We start from the raw sequence: 21,963 nt of genomic DNA, 5'->3' as shown, positions 1-21,963 counted from the left end.
AACTAAGACCACCAGCTAGGGTACAGCTGGTCTGCAGAACTAGTTTCCATTACAGATTTAGTTCATCGGTGTAGAACCAGTCTTCCTACCATGGCACTCAAGAGTTAGTACTGCAAATGAAAACATATGCAACTAACTATGTTGTCTGGGTGTTTTCCAAAATCAATGTGCCCATTAAATAATTTAAGTCTCAGTTCTCTCCTTCACTATTTATTAACTTAATAATTTAAGTCTCGCCGGGCGTGGTGGCGCACGCCTTTAATCCCAGCACTCGGGAGGCAGAGGCAGGCGGATTTCTGAGTTCGAGGCCAGCCTGGTCTACAAAGTGAGTTCCAGGACAGCCAGGGCTACACAGAGAAACCCTGTCTCGAAAAACCAAAAAAAATAAATAAATAAATAAATAATTTAAGTCTCAGTTCTCTCCTTCACTATTTATTAACTTAATAATTTAATTTAATAATTTAAGTCTCAGCTCTCTCCTTCACTATTCATTAACGTGTACTCTTCTGATACTGACGCACTGCTGTGTACTGTGGCCACACACTAGCTCCTGTGCACTGTAGCTACACACTGGGCATCAGTGCATTGTGGCTAGTTTATATGTGCACGCACACACACACACTGGTTGCTAGGGACTGAGACTGCACTGAGGCTGCTCTGCACTGAGGCTGCTCTGGCTTCTGTGCACTATGGCCACACACAGGAGACCACACACTGAGACCGCACACTGGGCTCCTGTGCACTCAGACGGCACACTGGGCTCCTGTGCGCTGAAAGCAAACCTGTCTGCAGTAGCTCACTTTGCTTGTCTGTCAGGAACTTAGATTCTCCCTGACAGGAAATTTTCTTAGGTTTAATGAGAACAAGTTCAACTAAAATCTCCAAATCACTTCATTAAACAATGCAATAGAGACAGCCATGCATCTCCAAGTACAGATGTTATTAACCAAGTATTTCTCATAACGTGGCTCCATTTCCCTGTTGGTACCTTACAATAGGTTTTCTAAGATCATTTCTCAAAAATGCGTCCTAGGAATCAAATCCTTATCAACTCAAAGGCCACTGTAAAACTTCATCCCCTCTCCCTGACTTGATGAAACATCTGTTGTACTTCCCCTAAAGCTTAATACTCACAGCTCCTGTGACATCCTAGGCTAACTTCTTTCCTCTCATTTATTTCTATCAGTCAAACTCAGGACCTCTCAACCTATACTCTGAAGCCACAATGTTCAAGTTAAATTCTGACCACACATTTACTTTCTGTGCATAAATGGAGACAAATTACTTAAAGTATAGCCTTAGGTTCTCCTAGTTGTAAATGAGAATAGGAATGGTCCTGTTTGACAGAATATAAGGATTAAATGGGACTAAAAGAGCAACAGTATCAACAGAGCCTTGCTATGAGACCGCAAGGACTGCTGGGAAGGACTGCCAGCCACAGCAGGACTAACACACACCAGCAGCAATAAACACTAGAGCAACTCTGGCCTCAGCACAAAAACTATGGCCACCTATGTCAGCCTCTCTGCAAGCTTAACCACAGGCTAATGATTCTTACAAGGTACTCCCCTGTCTTAGCTCTCCACATGCCTACAAGACATGGGAAAGCCCATGGCTAATTCAAATTCAAAAAATCTTAAACAAACCTTCTAGGATCAACCCCCAAGTTCCCAATTCAGAGCCCCTTACCACTACCCACTACTCTCTCTATTAAAATGTGTGGCCATCTTAGATTCTGACTTCCCTTCTGCTCCTCTCCCAAGCCACCAACCTAGGCAGCCAGTGTGTCCTGTTCCTCAAACCTGGATTTCCTGCTTCTGCATCCAACTTCATTTCCTCTCCACATAAGACACGAGCTCCCGTCACACTGTGCTCACCTACTGCTTGCTACTGCCCTACATGCACAAGCGTAAATGCAGCTATTCACATGGTAAGAAGTCAATAGCCAGCGCCTTCAAAATCCAACGCATTATCCACGTCAGCAAGCATCATTTCTAGCTGACTCCCACCACATCCTCTGCCTGGTCATAGTCCTGCAGTGACTGACATATCTACAACCTCGCCTCTCTTTATTTAATTCCACTGTGCAGCTCATTAACTGAGGCTTCCTGACCTGTTCCTGACCTGCTTACTTTCCTTTCCCTTCCAACAGCCTTTCTTAGCACAACTCAGGACAGAGCGTAATGACTACAACTCTGGCCTGTATTCTAGTCAATTGGCACGCTTAATACCAAACTGTTTGCTGATACCACTGGAAGCAGATATATACTTTACGTTTTCTGTTCACCCTCTATCACCTGTAAGGAAGCGGTTATTTTAAATAAGCCCCAAGCTATAACAACTTGTAAATTCCTGAAACCTAAATTATAATACTCTAAGACAGAGGTCAGCAAACATTTTCTGTAATAATTAGATACTAATACTTCATGTATGGTCTCTATCACATTTTCTTCTACCTGTTACAAGTATGTATGTGAGTGTATGTGTGTATGTACGTATGTGCGTACATGCATGCGTGCGTGCGTGAGTGTGTTCATCTCTCTTAGCTTGAAGGCTGTGGCTTGCCTTAGTCCCATGGAGGCTTTCTCCAAACAGCACTTTCTCATCAGCAGTCCCTGTGGTTAAGCATCTATATCAACAACTAACTCACTTGTTAAAATGCTCTGACTCTCGGTTGATATCAAATACAAACCCCTGAGTTCTTACCAGCTCTTTCAGACTTTTCTTTCTGTTCCCGCAGTTCCTCTCCCTGGGTAGTCATCTGTTTGATATGACTACGAAGCTGAGCGATTTCATCTTCTTTCAGTTCCAGGGTCTCAAGCATTTGCCGCTTCGTCTCTGTTATTACCATCCCCTGAACAGAAGTGCAGACTCTAAACCATTTGCATAACAAAACTGCATCACCAACACACAGAACAGCTCAAATGGTGTGGGCAGCAGAACAAACATCTCTTACTAAGGACAATGGAAGACTCTTTAGTATCTCACACACTGAAGTCAGTCTTCACTCTACCTCAGCAGACCAGGGTGTGTCAATATTTTAATAGTAAGTTTAGTCCCTTAAGCATCAGAACAAGCTTCAGGTATAAGATTTATTGTACAATCTTACATAGATGTATGGTAATTTCCATCTTAGTAAATAGTAACAAACAACACTAGCCTCTGAATGTAACTGGCGACCAGAATAAGCCACAGTTAGCATCCGCATTTTCACACATAAATACTCCCAGACGCTATGTAGGGTAGTCGCTACCAGAGCTGTGGGCCACAGCTAGAGCCCAGCTGTGCCTAGTTCTTCTTTTCTCATGTGCCTTCCTCTGCTCCATCACTATCCCTAACTGCTGTAAGTAAAGACCTGCCACCCCTCCACGTTTCCAGAGGTTCCTCTCCTCTCAGTGGAGAATCCACATAGAAATGAAGGAAATGTGTGGAAAATCATCGAATCACCACAGACAAAAACAAACCTGTGTAGTTGAGCTAGTGTCTCTAAAATGCTCAGCCCTCCCTCACCAGCAGGGTCGGCTGACCTGCTCTGGGGTGTGACTACTGCACAGTCAGTGTTAATATTAACAGTGAGGAAGTGCAGCATAATTAAGAAAATGTAAAACATGGTGGTAGGTCTCCATTGTCTCCAAAACTCACATCACAAAGGAGAGAAAATGTCAGAAAGGAAGGACAGATAACCCTATACATTAAAAGAAATCTTAATCATATTAATCACAATGAAAGAATTTATCTGGTACATAATAAGTTGGCAGATGGTATCATGAATTACTGTTAAACTGCTAGGCGTGATCATTAGGTGGTTGTACTTTTTTGAAAATAAAGGGTACTTTGTTTCAAAGCTAGGTGAAAATACTACATTCATCAACCAAGATGTGAAATGAACACATTTTGTATTACAAAAGGGCCGAGGGCTTGGGGTCAAGCAGGACAGAGCTGTTCATCCAGCTGTGAATCTCGAAGCTGCCTGCTAGGTGCTGGCTGCTCTCTGTCTCAGCCCTTCCTGCATCCTCGAGTCTCCTAGGCATCCTAGATCCACATGTGCAGTCCTATGCTAACATACACATTACCCCTTCTTTACGTTTCAGGCAATGATCAATCTACTTCTATATTGTATAAACTAAAACCCTGAAACCATTCACACGCAGCTGTCTTAACCGTAGTAGTGTAACTTGCTCTGAGAGACGGGTATGGGCCGTGAGCACCTTTCCTGCTGTGTCTATGGCAGAGCACTAACTGATATTAAAGAGCCAGAGAACCAGGCTTACTAATGCTAATACTGCACAAACCTAGAAATTAAAAATAGTTTTCATGAAAGCAGCTATGAAAATCTGAAAAGCTGGTGTATATGTAAATGCTTCTAACTGCTTTCAAAGCAAATTCAGGGGCCCCTGACAAATTTCATTATCATACATTTGGGAGTTTTACCTTATCTTGTTCAAGCTGTTCAATTAAGTTCTTTGCATCACGCAACTGAGTGATTAGTTTAGTCTTCTCAGCCATATGAAGCTCCTAAAAAAGTTTTAGAAATTCATTTCCATCTCTAATAACGCTTCACCTCCTATGAGAACTCAACGCAGCTTATCTAATCTAAACAGCCCTTATGGTGTAATGAGGAATACACAGGAAATCTCAAATGTATGGTAAATGCTATAAGACCCAGAGCACTTGGGTGCTCACACCAGGACACCCTCTCCACCATGCCTACGGACAGGAGGATGAAGGCAGCTTCCCAGAGGAAGCACAGGCCACGTGCAAGCCTGCTGATCTGGCTTCACACACTCACAGAGCAGAGGTCAGTTGTCTCTTACCTTCATCTTTTCCAGCTCCTGCAGCCTTTCATCCAACTGTTCCTGCAGTGCCTCCTTCTCGCTCAGCAGCAGTGCACACTGCTCCTTGTGGGACCCAATTGTCTCCTTACAGCGCTGAAGCAGATTCTCCTGACGTTTCACTCTTTGCTGGAGCATTTCCAGGGTTTTAGCGGAAGTCCCACCTCCTACAAGGTAAAGCAGCATCAGCATCAGCAGGGCAGTCACGAAACACACAAGCGAGGAGACACATGAGATGGCCTAGAGGGCTAAGGACCCACGGGCTGCTGAGGTCCTCTGACCTCCACATGCACACCAACACTGAGGAGATGAGCTTATAAAAAAGCCTAAGGGTTACAAGGAACTCTGATAACAGTGACATCTTTTTAGGGGATGAGGAGGGCAGGGATCTGGAGAGCTGTGCTGTCTTCTGCAAGCTCAACACACACTCTACCACTGAGCTACAGCCTAGTCCCTGCACAGCCTTCTTCTACACTGAGAAGGAACACCCCCATATGCAAGTGGGATTCTTCAAAATACTCTTGGTTACTGTGTGATGCTTAGATGAAGAATCAAGTATAAAATGAACTCCTTACCCTGGAATGGCACAGACACTGCCATTAACTGGATCTAGCCTACTTAAAAGTCAAAACTGAGGGGAGGGGGACCACCCCAAGCCCTGATAAGTTCCATCCCAAAAGTACTGAGTGCTCTTTCTAGTCTACTCTCCTCCTGAAAGGAGTTCCGGTTACTATAGGCTTTACCGCCTACGTTTGAGTCCGTCCTCATACCTACTACAGGAACTGCAGTCCCTTGTAGGCTCACCACTCAGATGGCCAGCTGATCACAACTTATTTTGCCTCTAACGGAACCAAAGTCTACTGTGAGTCTCTTGGTAAGACAGCAAAGACATAAGGCCGATGTGGACACAAACCTGTAAGCCTGGTCTTGGAAGGCTAAGGCTGAAAATAAAAATCACAACTTGAGCAATACAGGTTACATAATGAGACCCTGTCTCAAAAAAACCAAAATAGTATGACATCATTTATATACTTCAATTATTTTAAAATGTTTGCTCTCCTTAAAGTTTATGCAATTTTCAAGTCTCAAATCAATTGCCTTTTTTCTGAATATAAATCAATAAATCGGTTGGTTTTTTTATTTGCTGGTTGGTTTTTCCAAGACAAGGTTTCTCTGTATAGCTCTGGCTGTCCTAGAACTCACAGTGCAGACCAGGCTGGCATCAAACTCAGAGATTCTCCTGTCTCTGCCTCCCAAGTGCTGGGATTAAAGGCAAGCACTAACACTGCCTAGCTAAAAAGTCAATTTAAAAACAAACAAATTGAATCGGTGAAGAAATGCTAGGGTCTGTTCTTTCAGCCTGAATGCTCGACACTGTCATCTCATGTTTGAACTATGCTCTGACACAGGAGCTTACCCACTGGCTCCCCGACGCCCTCCATCTTCTCCTCCATCCTCTCCGTGTCACCGTGCACTTCTGCCTGGAGCTCCCCCGGAGGGAGGGGTTTGGTAGCATCAACATTCATTGGGCCATTCTGTAATCGCTGCTTTAGAAGAGAAACCTGAAAGAAAGAAAGAAAGAAAGAAAGAAAGAAAGAAAGAAAGAAAGAAAGAAAGAAAGAAAGAAAGAAAGAAAGAAAGAGAAATTCATTACTAGGGGAAAAAAAGTACAACAGAAATATTTTCTTTAAATTTTGTAAGAAATAGGGTGAAGCCAGGCGGAGCTGCAAACCTTTAATCCCAGCACTTGGGAGCAGAAGCAGGCGGATCCCTAATTTCAAGTCCAGCCTGGTCTACATAGCAAAATCCAGAACAGCCAAGGATACACAGAGAAAGTATCTCAAAAAACAAAACAAAAACCAGAGGGGAAGAAGAGGGAAGGAGGGAGGGAGGGAGGGAGGAAGGGGAGGGAAGGGGGAGGGGGAGAGGGGAGGGGGAGGGAGAACTATATGTTCGCTACAGTGAAGAAGAGAGCAGACTTGCAGTGCAGCTGTTTGCTGCATGTGCCATTACATTAGTGGCACTGCCACAATCAGTCAAAAGGTACAATAAACAAAATATGCTGTTAAAATGAAAGAAAGACAGAGTTTTAAATCAAGTTTTTTTTTTCTCTTGACATTTGAAACTCTTCAGCTATCGGACTATCACTTTATCAAAGGCTTCCATGTTCTGACCCATTCTTTTACCTGAGTCTGGAGAACACTGATATACTGATCTTTCTCCTCCAAACATGCATCAAACTCGTCCTGAAGATGTTTCTTTGCTTGCTGGTCCATTTGCAGCTCCTATAGCATAAAAGGTATCACAGGTAATTTTCTATATAAAACAACAGACACAACAAGTTTACAACATCATCATTTCAGATTTGACTCACTCTTAAGATAAAAGTACAGAATACTTAGAGAATCCTCAATGGTTAAGACATTAACATTTAAAACCTTAACATCAATAATTTTGTTCCTTAAACAATATAAGGGTCTCCAATGAGAACGTCTTCTTAAAGAACTGCAATGGTAGACAATAGTGATGTACAAAGGAAATGGAGCTTAAGATGAAAGCCTTCAACTGAGCTGTAACGGGACAAACGGCACCAGCAGCGTCACCATGTCACCATACACGCTGAGTCACCAGCTCTCCCAACCTACCTGCTGACACCAAGTAAGAGACGCCCAGTTCCTGAAGTGCAAATGTCACTTCTTAAAGGACCCTCGAAACTCCACCCACCTCGACTGCCCACTCTCTGAATGCAGGCAAGGCTGCCCCCCAACGACAAGTGTATCTAATCACTAAGTGCAGAAAACCTGGACAGTATATTTCTTGTCCCAAATAAGAGTCCATCAATGACCTTCATTTATTATTATTATCAAAATGCAAGAAAATGAACAAGTAATACGTTAAGCAGAAAGACACTATTTGTCCCTCTAGAAGAAGTAAAGGCGGCTTGAAAAAGCTTCAAGGTGATTTCTCTCCCTGACCCCTCCCTGCACCCTCAGCATCAACTGTCCTCCAGGTCAAACCAGCAATGCAGCCTCAGAAGCCAGCCTGGGGTGAGGCTGTGTCCCTTCACCATCACTTCATAGGGAGAAGGAATTAGTCTAGGGCTCAAAACAAGTTTCACACAGGAAGACCGGCTACCCTACCGTTATCTGTATAATAAGGGTCAATGTTCGTTCTTGGTGCAGTAACAATGTTTAGAATGTTTTAAAGGACAAAACAGTAAGAGCTAGCTGTATACAAAATGTAAGAAGAAATTAGAAATTAAACACGACTTCAGTAGTACAAGTGAAATTACAATGTGATACAAGAATGTAATGAGTAATATGGACAATGTGTCATTAAAAATGATGAAGGGACAACAGGGCTGGGATGACTCACAGGAAAAACTGCTGCACTGCTCTGCCTCCTTGCAGACGAAGCTTAGCTTCCCTCTCTTTCCTTCTCTGCCCTTCCCTTTCTTCCTCTCCCACCTCCAGTACTGTTCTACCACTAAGCTATATTCTCAGCCTTATTCTAACAATTGCTACTTGTAAATTTACCAGTCTGCTATTTTTTAAAAGATATTTGTACTTTTAACATACTATATATCCTAAACTAATAAATTGCACAAACAAAATTCTACCCAGGTTATATAAAATTCTAAACTACTCTTATCTGTCCTGAAATCACTTACTTCAAAGCTCTTAAAACTGATACCCATGAAGAACATTTCTACAAAAGCAGGCAACAAGGTGCTTCCAGCAGTACTGCAGCAGGCGCGGACAAAGCTGGGCACAGGAGCAGGGAGCAGCAATGAAGCGGTATCTGAAAAGCCTCCCCACTGCAAAGGCAGAAACGCTGCCACACCATGACATCAAGGAGCTCAAGCTAACCCTGTAGTGACTCACCACTCCAAATTGCAAGTCATTTTGTTTCAACAACAATATGCTCAACAGGAAAGGCAAAAAGAAACCTAGAATATTTAATAGTACAAACAACTAAACCTTGCAAGTTGACACTGACTGCTTACACTGCAGGCGGATACATTTGTATTTCATTAATTCTAACAGCAACAGCATCTACCCAGGAAAGCTACACAAACAAAACCACAGACGTGCAGTGTGAGCGCACAAGCCAGGTAGACTCCTATTACACTTCCTATTCCACACAGGTCAGCAGGGTGTGTAATAAAACATCTCTACTAACGAGGAGGTTGAATCACTGTTCTCAAAGCACCAATCACTAAACTTACCTCTCTTAATTCTGAAATTCTCCGAAGTGATTTATCTTGACTCTGACTCAATATACCCTTTAATTTAAAAAAAAAAAAAGAAAAAAAAAAGTTAGTTAAACATCTACAGAGCATATTCATGCAAAAAGTTAAAAAAAAGTCTAGTCTATGTCAATAGTTACATTTACTAAAATGCATAAACACAGAAGTCAAACTATAAACTATATGTTAACTTTAACAACAGATTTGTAAAATAAACTCAAAGTTCAAAAGCAAATGATTTCACTATAATAGAGTACAAAGACCATGCTAATTATCATTATCTGTTGTTAAAGTTTATGTTCTTAAAAAAATCTAATTCTCATGAACAGCATTACAAATGGTTAAATTAGTAACTGTCCATTAAAAAGGAATCAAGTCCAAGAGGGATGGCTCACTGGTTAAGAGCACTTTGTTCTTCCAGAGGACCCAGGTTCAATTCTCAGCACCCACATGACAGCTCACAACTGTCTGGAACTCCAGTTCAGGGGATCTGACACCTTCTACAAGTCTCTGCTGGCACTAGACACACATATAGTCACAGACAGGCATGCAGGCAAAACACCCATACTCATAAAAATAATGAATTTTTTAAAAAATAATTTTAATCAGATTAGAAGAGTAACCTACTAAAAGGTGTGTGCCTCACACTTTGGAGGGTGGAGGGTGTTCTCACTAGTACAGAGAAAGAATGCCAGCTGCGGTCCATGCAAACAGAGTGACTGTGTGCTCCTGTGATCAGATACAGAAGTAAAGAACTAAGGAGATCGATGGTGCATGCCTGCAACCACAGCACTCAGGAAGCTGAGGCAGGACGATAGCTACACAGGCCCTGTCTCAGGAAAACAAGAGAAATGGGGTAACTTGTAGCTTCTTGGATTTGTGTGTCTAACAACAAGAACAAAAATATATAAATCAATAAGAAAAAGGAACTAGGTAGATAAAATGTCTGTTATCAATATGGATTAGCAGGATCTGCCTCTTTGAGGCCCCAGAGCAGAAGGTAAATACTGTAGACTACTGTTGCTCTTAATGATAAACTTATCATAAGCACCTTTAGTGTTTATTCTTTTAAACAAGTTAAAATGTTGGGAGCTGGAGCACTGGGACTTACTGTCAGCTTTAGACCCTTCCTGGTAACCTGGGCCCATGAAAGACTTCAGCCAAGCATTAGCCAGCATCAGCCACTCGGAACACCTCATAGGCATTAAGGAGCTTGTGTCTACTGAAGGCCCTTGTCCTAGCCATGACGGTTTAATTTGTCTTGGCCTTTTTGACCCTATAAGCAAAAAGCGAACTGTACTTGGTGAACTGTAGTTGACCAGTAGTTATTTGCATAAAAGAGAATAATTCCCCTAGTGGCCCAACAAAAACTACATGATTGGTGCAAATATAATCCTCCACTCTTGCCTCGAGGGGCTGGGACAGTGTAAATGCAGTCCCTCCTTTGCCATGACTACAATGAATGCAATTCTGCATGAAGGTCTGCTATGACTGGTGCAGACACTATGACCACACCTTCTGGTTTGTGTAGACACACTGTGTGGCTCGTCCTGTGCTGCCCTAGGTGTTGCATCAGTCTCTGTAGCAGGAACTCGGCTACAGAGGTTGCCTTACCTACTCGTGGTCTTTATCATTAGCCACAAGCACTGAGCTGCCAGTGGGGAGACAGTTGAAGTTGCAGCAACAACACTAGTGACAAGAAGGCACATGAAGGGTTAACTCAGAGCACAGAGCTCCCAGAGAGAAGGGCTGAGGGTATCTGGCTGCCAGCAGAGTCAATAAACTCCTTGGAGATTTTATAGTTTTGTGTAAAGCTATATCCAAAGGCCAAAGTAAGCAGCAGCTGGCTCCTAGTACCAAGGAACAGTCTCAAGAACCAAGTAGCTGAAAATACTCATAAAGCTGAGTATGTCTATACACTGACATACAGGAGCGCACACACAAACACACACACACACACACACACACACACACTTGCAGACCAAAGTGGCAGAAAAGGTGCTTCAAAGAGGCAAACATCCTAAATCAAAATCTTCTTCAGTAGGGACCTGGAACTCAAGGAAACTAGGATGTAACACGGAAACCATCTCCGGGGTCTCCATCACTCACTCTTTATCAAACCTCTAGCAATGGTAAAATCTGAAAGTACAGACTATTTAAAAGGGAAAGTTAATATTCGTGAGAGCGTCTCTGACTTTAGAAGCACGGATGAGTCAGCGATGGTCAGTCAGTCACTCACTTGAAGCTTTTTCTTCTCTCTCTGAAGAGTCTGAAACGCTGTGACGAGCTAAAACAAAGCAACCACCAGATAAGATTAGTTATTTCTCAATAAATACAACTCATTCTTCTAATTGCTGCTAAAACCTTGCTCTTTATAAAGGTCAAAAACCAATCAGAACAGTCCTGTTTAGACAACTGACCCTAACTCAATCTGTAAGGAAAGGAAATAACACAGTAAGTCTATATCTAGAATAGAAGATGGAAGTTGACTGTAAGCCAGTGAATCTTCACACACTTTAGATTTCAACACACAATTTAAAGGTGAGAACTGCTGCCAACTTGCCTGAGGTGGAAGGGCACCTATCTGTCAGAGTCACAGACTGACTACATCTGCAACCAACAACATTATGCAAGTGTTTGCTGGAAACAAATTCCAGGGCCTAACCCAAAACAGACTCACCAAGAACAGAGGAACATGGTGGAGAGACAGGAACCTATTTTTAAAAACTTTCAAGGTAACTTGTTTTGGGCTACAAGATTAAACAATAATGAAAATCTGATAAAAGAAATATATAACTAACAGAAAGAAATGAGGAATCCAAGCCCTAATCCTAATCAGAATGAACATTCAAGCACCTCTGATGAAGTCGTGGAGTAACAGCTTTGTTGTTGCTGTTGTTTTGGAAGGTTTTTTGTTTGTTTTTTGGGTTGTTTTGTTTTTGAGACAGGGTTTCTCTGTATAACCCTGGCTGTCCTGAAACTCACTCTGTAGACCAGGCTGTCCTTGAATTCAGAGATCCACCTTCCTCTGCCTCCCAGAGCTGGGACTAAAGGTGTGTGCCACCACTGCCAGGCTGAGTCACATCTTTTTAGCCCTGTAAGCCTTTCACAGTCAACAGTGACACTCAACACACTACTGGGACCTACGTCAGCAGAGCACAGTGCAGCTCTGAGAGAAGCACGGCCCAGTAATCCGAGCTCCACCTTCCCTGGAAAGGTGATGTGTGCTCCTAAATGTCACTGCTAGTGTCAGAGTCAAGAAGTAGTTAACAATGTAAGGGAGACGGGAGCCTAGGAACAGACCTCAGGATTTGGAAACAAGTTCTGCTTACTTAGCAGTAGACCTGCCTTATTAACTCCAGGCTCAAAAAAAAAAAGTGGGTGTGAGGAAGAACAGCACAAGAGTTAGGAGGCACCTAGGCCTGGCTTCACGTCACCCTAGGAAAAGTGGCCGCCCGGGCTAGGACATCTCCTATTCCTAAGAAGCTGCTTGGCCCTAAGGCAGCCTGGAGTGGGGGAACACCCAGAGCAACTGAGCACCAAACAGACTCGGCCAACTGCTCTGTGGCCTTAAGTAAGTGACTCAGTCTCTATGGATCCCCAGTCTGTTTTCTACAAGCACAAGCAACTTTACGTTCGCTTCATAGAATGGTACAAAACTAAATGCAAACAGCATCCGGCATACATAAATGCTAACTGTCCTGTTGCTCGAGATGCTGATCTAAAACTGGATAAATCTATAAATGTAGCATAAAGATAAGCAATCACAATTATGACCATTATCAACATTACTAGCAGTTAGAAATAATCATTTTTAAAAATTGAGGGAAAACTTACCTAGTTCCACAGCTATGAGAGAGACCTGGTCTCAGTGCCCCATTTACACCTCTAGAGTTCATGGGATTCCTTTCTAGTTTGCCACCATTTATAATTTTAATAAAAAGGCAATTTATCTATGTCATCAAGGTTTTCATTTCCTTTTGGTTTTGGCAGTGTAGATAGTAAACTAGCTACACAGACAGCGAAACCTGGACTAACTTTACACCTAACCCTGAAGTGCAACATTCATTAAAATTGAATGTAATATTTACTAGCCATGTCAAAATAAAATGATGCATACTGAGCATCACAAACAAAAGCCATGGATAACAAAGAGCTGATAACCAAAGGAGATTTCTTAACTGCACTTGACAGAAAGGGACTCAAGAAAGGCAAAACATGTGTTTTTAGTTCCCAAAGTACTCTGTTTCAAAAGCAAAAGGACGCCATTGCTTCCTCACTTACCCCAGACAGTGACCTAGGAGTTAAAAGCAGTGTCAGGAGGCCAGAGAGCCGGCTCACCAGCAGAGAGCATCGAGCTGCTCCTAAGCTTTCAGAGGACCCCGGTTCAATTCTTTACAGCCATATGGCAGCTCACAACTGAACATATCATAACTCCAGTTCCAGGGGATCTGGCCTCTTCTTCTGGTCTCCAAGGGTCCCAATTACACAAGTGGTGCATATATATATACATATACATATATATATACACACACACACACACACACATACAAACAAGCAAAACACTCATACATTAAAATAAAAATTAAGGTTTGTAAAGATTCATGTTAGGCAAAAAATTAAATGTCCCAAAAATAAAAAAAAGCCTGGTAAAATGGCTCAGTGGGTAAGGGTATTTGTGGCCAAGGGCACTGCCTGTGTGAGCTTAATCCCTGAAGTCTATAAGGTAGAATGAGAGAACCAGCTCCCATGAGACTTTCTCTAGCCTCTCCTCCCATGTGCTATGGCATGTATTCACGCATGCACATACAGATACGCGATAGATAATAAAAATTTTAAATTTACATATTGGTACAATGAGAATGAGCCAAATCGCTGAGGACATCAGACTCCCTAACCATGACTGTCTGAGAAGTCGGTCTGACTTCTAAAGTTACTCTAGTCAGAGATGAGTCGCATGGGGAATACAGAAAACAAAGACTGACCTTTGACCTAGGTGTCCACAGACACAGCAGAGAACGTGAAAACCAAAATGTCAATCTGCTCCAAGGGATCTGGACCACAGAAGGACCTGAACTAGGTCTGCCGCCAGCTATCTACCCTCAGTAACCAGGACCAGGGTAAGAACAATGCAGCACTATGGACAAGACCAAGGGGTGAGTTCTGTGTACGCCAACACCCACCGTGCTCCTACCTCGGAGTACTTCCCTCTGTAGCTACTTAGGCTTCGTTCCATTCTGCGCAGCCGCTGAAGCAGCTGCTCTCTGCTGAGGCTATCTGAGTTCCATGGTGTGTCTTCAGCCTCGCTCTCCATATCAGAAGGGGGATCAAAGGTGGTAGCAGAACAGTCCAGGTCAAGTTGGTTCAGGGACTCTCTGGAAGATGTCCGGACCAAAGACTCTTTAGAAGACCGAAACAGGGATTCCTTTATGGGACTTCGAAACAGAGACTCCATGGAAGGTACTCGGAGCTGGAGCTTCTGCGCAAAAGTCTGTGTGTCACCCGACTGTAACAGAAGCCAACAGAGCACGAGTTAAATACACACTCAGACACCTACTGCCCTGTCATCAGCACAGGTCTGGAAAAGAATCGAACAAATGCAATTTGCATTCCAAATAAGTCACGCAAATCACTGTTTTCTGAAAAAATGAAGAACACTGGTAATTTCTGTAAAAAGTCTAGACCTGGAGTCAGAGAATTGGGCTCTGATTCTCGGACCATCGCCTGGCAGTACAGTGCCCTCAGTAAGTTGCGGCCCTTCAGTCTGCCCATCTGTACAAAAGGAAGCATGTTTATCAGGCTGACCTTGCAGGGCTGCTGTGGAGTCCACCCATCCACCCACCCACTTGTTAGATCCTTTATTACACACTGTGCCTCAAGTGTGGGCATCCAGGGTGAAGTGTGAGGTAGAGGCTCAATTCAAGTCTGTTTTAACTAGTGAGCTCATGGATTTAATGATTCCAGATTGTTCTTTTCAAGAGACAGAATACAGGCTGAGAGAGAGGGTAATGTACTAATCAGACAGTTCTGTTTAGAAGGCAACTGGTGTGGAGCAGACCAGTAATACACAGGTCTGCTGGAGCTCCATCCTATGAACTCAAGCTGTTTGGAACAGTACACCCTAGAATCACCCAAATAGTCACAGCAGAGAACACACTTGGTGATATATAGAAGTTCACAATAGACTGCTAAACGTAAAAGGTCTAGTTAGAAAGCAGTATGCACCATGAGCTCAATTTGACTTGTCTATAAATACTTTTTAATTTGTATGTATATTTTCATACATGCCATCAGAAGGACAGACACATGCAGAGGTAAACAGTGTCCTCGTGTGGCAGCCTTTGAGGTGGAATTAGTTTTGTGCTATGTTATTCTGTACTTTCTAGCTTGTTTCCATGATGTGCAAGTTCTACCCTTATGGTGGAGGGAGGAACAGAAGGAAGAGGAGCACTTCTTGTACAAAACCTCTGACAACTGCTTTCACTGGCAATTCTATTTGGGTCACCTCTGGCTCATGTGAAAAATGGCTTGAGTTCCCTAGCATACAGCATCCTTACAAAAGACCCTAGACTAGACATATAAAGCACATGTGAAGAAACACTGAAGATAGTTGGCCTTTTAGGGTCTCCAGAAGCTAATGAATAGCCAAAGTCTGCATCTGCAGACCCTAGTCATCTTATCCGCCATGTCTACTACGACTAGTCATCTTATCCGCCATGTCTACTACGACTGGCAATAACTTTTATTGTTTGCTCTTGGAGCTGGGGAGTACTACAGGACCTACACATGTTGGGCAAATGTGTCCCACTCCCCCTCAATCTCAGTCTCTGAACTGAGTGACTCATCCCTTCAATGGGAGAGTCAGTCTCACTACAACTCAGTAGTTGTTCTATAGAACCTTGAGCAAGTAGCTCTATAGTCCTGCTTCCTCTGTAAAATGGGGACAGAAAACATGATGACGACGATGACGACAATGATGAAGATGATGAAGACTACTATGAAGGCCATAGAGACTGAATAAGTTAATACAACATGCAGCAACAATTAGCATGAAGAGACAGGAGATAAAGAGGCACAATCTCAAACAAAAGCAAATGCAGAAATAAGAGACTCATCAGGGTGTTAGATGTAGCTCCCTGCAGAGCAGTCCTCTTACAGTTAGAAGACCTAAGGGTCTTGGCTATGGGACCTGACTGAGCTTTGGTTAAGTGACACAACCTCCTTCTGTTTGTCTCTGTCTGTGTAAGACAAAGCCAGCAGCACCCTCTTCATGAGGTGGTTGTGGAGGTAATAATCTAACCTGGGTTGAGAAGTTAAGCTCACCTAAGGCAGACGACTTTCACCTGACATCCAAGCTTCCCTTCTTCTTTTCTACCATACCCAGGTTTTCTTGAAGTGCAAAACACTTCCTGACCAGGAGATGGCTAATTAAAACTATGGTAATACACAGCATGAGGATAGGGAGTGATTTATAGTGATCAACCACAAACTGTGGTTGAAACTAAACAGAAGCACCCTCTCCAAACCACCAAGTCCATCCCTACACAAGCACCAGCAGGCATGTGTAAATGGTCAACAAACGACCATTCAAAATGAACACCAAGTCAGATTAGCCTGTTAATCAGGGCTTCTTTTTTTTTTTTAATTGTTCTGTTCACCATTGGAATACCAGCCAACTTTCATGTTCACCAATGGAATACGAGAAATCAATGAAAATGACTTGACATTATAGCAACACTGTAGATAAATCTCATAGAGTATGAACAGAAGCCAGGCATGCTGGGCATAGTGGCTCATACTGTAAGTTCAGTACTCAGGAGGCAGCTGCTGGTTTGAAACCAGCCCGGCTTACACAGTAAGTTCTAGACCAGCCAAGGTGAGATGTGCAACTATCTAATGCAGTGGTTCTCTGTGGGGCAATGGGCTATGCGCAGACTGCCTGAGCTGAGGCCTTGAACCCCGGTGGTACCCAATGGGTGGTAATTTCCACCTACATGGAAAGGTAGGTATTCGATCACGTCTCCTGGACCCCTGGCTCCTATCGAAGTTACTGCTCCTACAGCCCCCACAGGAGAGGCATGTGGCTATTAGTCACGTAGACAATGTTCCAAGCTTCTGGCCTTCTGGCTAGACTCCTCCCCACAGTTACCTAGCAACAGCAAGATAACAAGTCCACTACAAGAGGAGCTATTTGGCCCCTCCTCGCTCTCTTACTCTCTAAGCTTTTACTTCTCTCTTTCTAAGCCTTAAGCTTTCTTACTCTCTAACTCTCCTTTTTTCTCTCTCTCTTCTCTCCTCTTGGCTGGTCTCTCTTTCTACCTTCTCTCTTTCTCCCTACCGTTCTACAATAAAGCTCTAAAACCATAGACTGTCTCTGACCATCAAGGCCCGCCGTGCTTTAACAATGGGATAGGCTTTCTCCTAACGTGCTGTGTATAATCTCCCCACAGAAGGCCATGCTATGCTGCAGCCACAAACCATACTAAGGACTCTTGCCTGCATGGGAACCACCCAGCGCCCCCCTCCCCTCCTGTCCTCTCTTCCCATATCTCTGGGGCCGAGTGCGGCCCCAGGGCCCCCATTCTGTTCCCAGCTCCTCTGCCATATCCATCGTGGGATGCCAGAGACTGAGAACCTGGGACCAGGGACTGCCCCTTGTCCACTCCCCGCTGTGTGGGGTCAGTGGCTTCACACAGCCAGATGCCCATCCAGGGCCACATGGAAAGCATCTGGCAGTCCTCCTGCGTCCACCAGATGCAGGCTCTCCCCCCACCTTCCCCTACACCCACAGCCCCACAGTTCTCAACCTTCCTAATGCTTAGACCCTTTAATACAGTTCCTCACATTGTGGTGACCACCAACCATAAAATTATTTCATTGGTACTTCATAACTGTAAATTTGCTACTGTTATAACACATAACGTAAATATGTGATATGCGGGATATCTGATATGCAAAACCCCAAGAAAAGGTCATTAGATTCCCCAAAGGGTTCATGACCCACAAGTTGAGAACTTCAAGTCTAAATGGAAGAAGGAAGGAAGGAAGGAAGGAAGGAAGGAAGGAAGGAAGGAAGGAAGGAAGGAAGGAAGGAAGGAAGGGAAAAAAAGGAAAGAAGCAAGGAAGCAGGCAGGCAGGCAAGCAAACACTTTACATGAAGGTCAAATTAACTGGTAATACTAGAGAAAGAGTGGTGGTGACCTCTGAGGATGAGGTGAGGGACCAGACGGAGCTAAAGGCTTTTAGAGCACCATTAATTTCTGGTTATAGGTTTTTTTGTTTTTAATTTTTTATTATGTCCATAAATTCATTTATGCACATCAGGATACAGAGCACATAAGTCAAAAGACAATTTGTGGGGAGCCAATTCCCTCCCTGCACCAGTGGGTCCCAAGAATCAGACTCAGTCAGGCTTAGTGGCAAGCCCCTTTACCTGCTGAGCCACTTTGTCTGCCTTGATTACAAAGGTCTATTTGTAGGGTAAATATGTCACATTTTTCTATAGATATTAAAGTTTCATACTATTAATTTTTGATTAGTATTGCTTTAATAGGTTCTCTGAGACTAGGCAGAGCTGATAACAGATACTATAAAAGAAAATCCTCAGGCTGGGACATTTTGGTATAGCTATCATTCTACTGATAGAACATGCTAGAACAGAGATGTGACTTCCCGAAGGCCAACCTATGTTTGTGAAGTGGCATCGAGGGGTGGTTTTAAACAGACAGAGAGGGGAAGTTACAGGAAAAGGGTTCCTGTGCAACATGCATCTGTAAATGGGAATATTAACTGTCTTACCCGAGCAAAGATACTATGTGGTCTCAGAGCAAGATTTTAGCCACTTAGCATCTGACAGCACCCTTTCAGACAGCCACACACTAGTAACGACAGGCCACCTCTGTGAAAGGCCTGGCAGTGTAAGTAAGTAACCAACCTGAGAAGGGGATGACTCCTCTTTACTGACACCATCTGGAGACTTTGTTGCTTGAGTTGATGCATTCTAAGGACAAGAAAGAACATCATTAAAAAGTTAACTGTAAACTAACGTTTTAAATCTGTTAAACTAGTAAGACCTAGTAGACACTTGCATCTACTGAACAAAATTAGTAATTGCTAATTAGAATATTTTCATGCAGGGCAAAAGTAGTGTGGTTAAGTATTTTAGAAAATCACTTTGCTATTAAATTAAACATGAAATCAATAGCAAAAATTAGTGAGTAGCAAATATATTTCAAGCTAATCACACCTCTGCAAGCCCTTATGTTCCCAATTCAGTTTCCATGACAAAAACTAACAGGGAGTCAATCAGCAAAGCTCACTAAAATAGAAAAGTCATGTCAACTGCTCTCTGCAGTAAAACCACATCCAAATTAAAATTATCTGGGCAAAGTTACAAAAAATAAAAATAAATTAAAAATTGAAATGCCTCATTCACTTGAAGCCAGCAACTTGAATGACCCAGTGTCAACATTTTGAGAAAAATTTTAGTGAAAATTTCTTCCACACATACTGGCTTTGTTTCCTTGTGTTGAGCAGAGTGCTCCAAGGAAGACCACTCACTGGCTACTCCTGCTGCGACTGCAGAGACACGCCTAGGAGCCTCTGAGCTTCGGAGCTCTGTCCTGAGCACTGCTCTACCTTTCATCACCCACAGAAGGGGCTCATGGGAAAATCACAGCAGCACTGCACCAGGCATGCACAGCAGGAGTTACGGCCCCTGTAGTCTGGCATGGTAGCTTCCTCTGCCTTTACAGGTAACCCGAGGGAAGATCAAAGGAGAAATGAATGCTTGTCTAACGTATTCTCAAGTTTCTCAAGATAAACTAGGTTAATCTTTGGTATTATAAATTTATTGTATCATATGATTTAACCTTATTTTCAGGAAAGAAAGCAAAATATTTACAAATGAAGGATTTCTTCGATATTCTAGTTTTATGAAACAGGGCCTCGCTGAACTGCCCAGACTAGTCTTAAAACTCCTAAGTTCAAAAGATCCTCTCCTGCCTTAGCACCACCACTCCAGCTTTAGGATTTAAGTTCCTGAAAATATCCAAAGTGGGGAATGTGTGTGGAAGTTGGAAGCTAAGTAAGTAGTTTAGCTAAGGAGCACTGGTTACTACACCATGTAAACTTGAGTCAGCAGAGCCTGAGATTTTTGCCACTATCTACAGAGTCCCCCTTTCTGCTGTGTTCCATGTTCAGCTTTCAACCCCCATCTGGCTCACCTGCAGAGTCAACACCTTCTATGCCACATATTTTCTTCTCCAACACTTAAGATGCCTTTGTGCTGTACATATGCATGGGCATCTATGTCTCCACACTAAAGCAGCAGCTCTCAGAGGGCAGGCCACAATCTCCTGTGCCCTGTGCTGACACCCAGTGCTGGTTCTAGCCAAGAATTCCTTCAGCATAAGAGCTCTCAGGGCCCTCCTCCCGGAGAGGTGGGAAGAACTCACTGCATTCTGATACTGACACTCCAGGTCACCAGCACTTTGAGGGAATTCTCCGACAACAGACACCTGCTCGTCTATGCTGGCTGACTAGACTCTGCAGCTTCGCTTCTCTGCCAAACTTGTCTTCAGTTAAGTTGTTTTCATTTATCTGCAATCTGCTCAATTATACTTTTTTCAATCTTTCTATAATCATTTTTTTTTGGCTCCTGGGCACTAAAGATACAGCTGTTTTGTTTAAGTTAAAGAGAGAAATATGTTTTAAAAACTAAATTAAGCCCCAGCAGGGTGGCATGTGCTTTTAACCCTGGCACTTGGAAAGAAGGGGATCTCTGTAAGTTCAAGGCCAGCATGGTCTACATAGCAAGTCCAAGACAGCCAGGGCTAATAATAGAGATACTGCCCACCCCCAGTAAATAAATTAAACCCTTTAAAAAAGTAAATTAAGGAAATTCAGCTCTTGATGAACTTGTAATTAATCCCCACTAAATTTTTATTATTATACAAATAACTATCCTATGGCTTTCCTTTGTCTCACAGAGAGATTTAAATTGTTAATCATAAACATAAAATTTATATGATTAGTTTTTCTAGTCTTCTGAAGTTTATTCTAAATAATTTAAAGTACTCCTTTTTACCTTACAGCATTTTTTACAATAGAATAGGAATTGAAAATAAATTATTTTATAGTCTGTACTCATGAAAAGTGTGCCTTTGAAGTCTACATTACTCCTGAATGCAGTACACAGTCTGTGCTTCTTTATCTTCCTTTCCTCTGTTTCTGTCAAGTGAAACCTGTCAGTCTGCACAGTTGAGACTCCTGGCTCAGCTTCACATCTCTGTAAACAGCCAGCGTTCCTTGTAGCCAGAGCCAGAGAAACCAGCTTTCCAGATGTCACTTCACAACGCATCTTCCCCGAGCTGCTTCCTTCTCTCAAGTTTAAACTAGACCTGAAGAGCACTGCTGGCTCTAGGTACACCAAGCCTTCACATGGACTCGGTTTAAGAAGAAAAACGTTCTGCTTTCTCCACTAGCTACCGAGTTAAACCAATTCTCAACACTTAGAGAAACTGCAGACCCCGTTCAGCCATCCTCCAAGGGAGCACCACAAGCGAGCCTTAGAAAGTGAATCCTGCCACATTTTAATTTATTAAATCATCAGTTTACCAGATACTCCAGATAGAAAACAATGTTTCCTTTCCCAAAATAAAACATATATAAAGTTAAAATTAAGTTTAAAAAATTAAAATGAAGTCATTCATTAAAAGAGAAAACTGTTTCCTTTCTTAAAAAAAAAACCAATAATTAAAAACACAATGTACTTTGTGCTTACTTCTTACCTATAGTTCCTAAATAAAGAAATGAACATGCTATAAAAGAATCGACCTACCTATGCAATGCTGTTAATTTTTTATTTACACAACACATTAT

At 42.8% G+C, this 21,963-nt stretch overlaps 1 protein-coding gene across 13 annotated transcripts in view; it reads right to left on the bottom strand.

The window, feature by feature from the left end:
• Golga4 (golgin A4) overlaps nt 1-21,963 on the bottom strand; it is an 83,713-nt gene that overhangs the window by 45,175 nt on the left and 16,575 nt on the right. For 11 of the 13 annotated variants that reach the window (XM_085828163.1, XM_085828164.1, XM_085828167.1 and 8 more), the window contains 9 exons: nt 19,016-19,081; nt 14,276-14,587; nt 11,321-11,368; nt 9,061-9,117; nt 7,019-7,117; nt 6,250-6,394; nt 4,815-4,999; nt 4,432-4,515; nt 2,707-2,854 (listed from right to left, as the gene is read on the bottom strand). In XM_085828163.1, the coding sequence (XP_085684289.1) occupies nt 2,707-2,854; nt 4,432-4,515; nt 4,815-4,999; nt 6,250-6,394; nt 7,019-7,117; nt 9,061-9,117; nt 11,321-11,368; nt 14,276-14,587; nt 19,016-19,081 (1,144 nt within the window). The remainder of the gene's footprint in view (nt 1-2,706; nt 2,855-4,431; nt 4,516-4,814; nt 5,000-6,249; nt 6,395-7,018; nt 7,118-9,060; nt 9,118-11,320; nt 11,369-14,275; nt 14,588-19,015; nt 19,082-21,963) is intronic. The other 2 variants (XM_085828166.1, XM_029482004.2) reach the window with 1 other exon arrangement.

Source organism: Mus caroli, unplaced genomic scaffold (genome assembly GCF_978045245.1).
Source record: "Mus caroli unplaced genomic scaffold, Mus_caroli_1 scaffold_11, whole genome shotgun sequence".
NCBI classification, from domain to species: Eukaryota; Metazoa; Chordata; class Mammalia; order Rodentia; family Muridae; genus Mus; species Mus caroli.
Note: the sequence above shows the minus strand (reverse complement) of the source record. Positions and strands in the feature narration are given on the sequence as shown.